The following is a 1,573-nucleotide window of genomic DNA, read 5'->3' as shown; positions in this document are numbered from 1 at the left end:
GGGGGGGGAGGGGCAGCACTAGGGGTTCAGGCGAGTGGGGTGTCTGCCGTTGCCTGGGGGGGGGAGGGGCAGCACTAGGGGTGCAGGCGAGTGGGGTGTCTGCCGTTGCCTGGGGCGGGGGGGAGGGGCAGCACTAGGGGTGCAGGCGGGTGGGACCCGAAGCCAGGACCTGCCCATGTCACCGTGTGGGGCCCCACGGCCAGTGGGTAAAGCCGAGTGGGCAGGGCCCAGGGCAGTGAACGGAGGCTGTTGCCCACTCAGCAGGCTTGGCTCTGTGCCCGAATCGGAGCCCAGCTCGGGGGGGGGGGGGGGGGGGGCAGGGGGTTACACCAGTGACCCCAAGGCATAGGTGCGGCCGGCCTGCGCTGAGGACTCAGCACATGCCCTCGGCTCACTCTGCGTGTTCGCCAGACGTGGGGTCTGTGGTCAGTTGGGCTCTGGCGGAGGGGACCCCAGGCGGCCTCGTCTGCCCCGCAGAGCGCCACCGTCTCCGAGCGCGGCTCTGAGCAGCGGGCGTAGCCGGCCCCGGGCTGCGCATGGGTCAGCAGCCAGCACAGGGCAGGGCACTTTGCGCCAGCTCCGTGGGGCCCAGTCACCATCAACGGGGGGCTCAGAGCCGAGGGACTGAAACTCCCTGTCCCACTGGCGCTGACTGGCTGGGGTGCCAAAGCCACGGCCTGGCCCACTCACCCAACGGACCAAACGGGGCAGCTGGGGTCGGGGGGCTGGATAGCAGGTATCAGGAGGGAGGAGAGGAATGGAGGCAGTAGTCTGTGTTGGGGGGTCACAAAGGCCCCAGGGCGGGGGAGGCGAGGGACAAGGCAAGGGGAGGAGGAAGGGCGCCGGGAGGTGCAGGCTGGGTGGGGCGGTGCTGGAGCCGGCGTTGGGGGAGTCACAGGGGCCCGGGACAGGGAGGCGAAGGAGATGGCTAGGGGAGGAGGAAGGGCCCTGGGAGGTGCGGGCTGGGTCTCGCGGGTGGGGCTGGAGCCAGCGCTGGGGGGGGTCACAGGGGGCCCGGAGGCGGCGTGGGACAAGGCGAGGGGAGGAGGAAAGGCCCCGGGAGGCGGGAGCTGGGTCTCGCGGGCGGAGCCGGGGCTGGCGCCGGACTCACCGCAGTTGTCAGTGCTCTCGTCGGACTGGTCCCGGCACTGGGGGATGCCATCGCACAGCTGCCCGTAGGGGATGCACTCGGCGCTGACGGCGCATGTGTGCTGGTCCAGGCCGCAGGTCCGGTTGCACACCAGCTCGTCGCTGCCGTCCAGGCAGTCGGCCTCGTCGTCGCACACCCAGCCGCGCGGCCGGCACTCCCCGCTGCCACAATGGAACTCATAGCGGCCGCACGGGGGCGCTGTGAGGGGAGACCGAGGGAGCCCTCAGGGCTAGGTCCTGCGTGGGGGGGGGTCCTACAGGGAGACCACGGGGAGAGGACCCAGCGGCAGCCTCGTCCCCTACAGCGTCGACACCTCAATCCCAGCAGGGGGCACTGTGGGGAAGGGGCGGGGCACCGGCTGTGAGGGCAGCTCTTGGCAGGGGGCACTGTGGGGAGGGGGCAGGGCGCCGGCTGTGGGGGGAG

The 1,573-nt window shown here is 71.8% G+C and overlaps 1 protein-coding gene across 1 annotated transcript in view; it reads right to left on the bottom strand.

The window, feature by feature from the left end:
• Positions 1–1,573, bottom strand: part of LOC117875558 (SCO-spondin-like) — a gene marked incomplete at its 3' end in the record, with an annotated part of 79,927 nt that overhangs the window by 40,525 nt on the left and 37,829 nt on the right. Inside the window, 1 exon segment of the mRNA XM_034766936.1 lies at positions 1,112–1,348. Within this exon segment, the coding sequence (XP_034622827.1) occupies positions 1,112–1,348 (237 nt within the window).

Source organism: Trachemys scripta, chromosome 3 (genome assembly GCF_013100865.1).
Source record: "Trachemys scripta elegans isolate TJP31775 chromosome 3, CAS_Tse_1.0, whole genome shotgun sequence".
NCBI lineage: Eukaryota > Metazoa > Chordata > Testudines > Emydidae > Trachemys > Trachemys scripta.
This window is presented reverse-complemented; position numbering and strand designations above follow the sequence as displayed.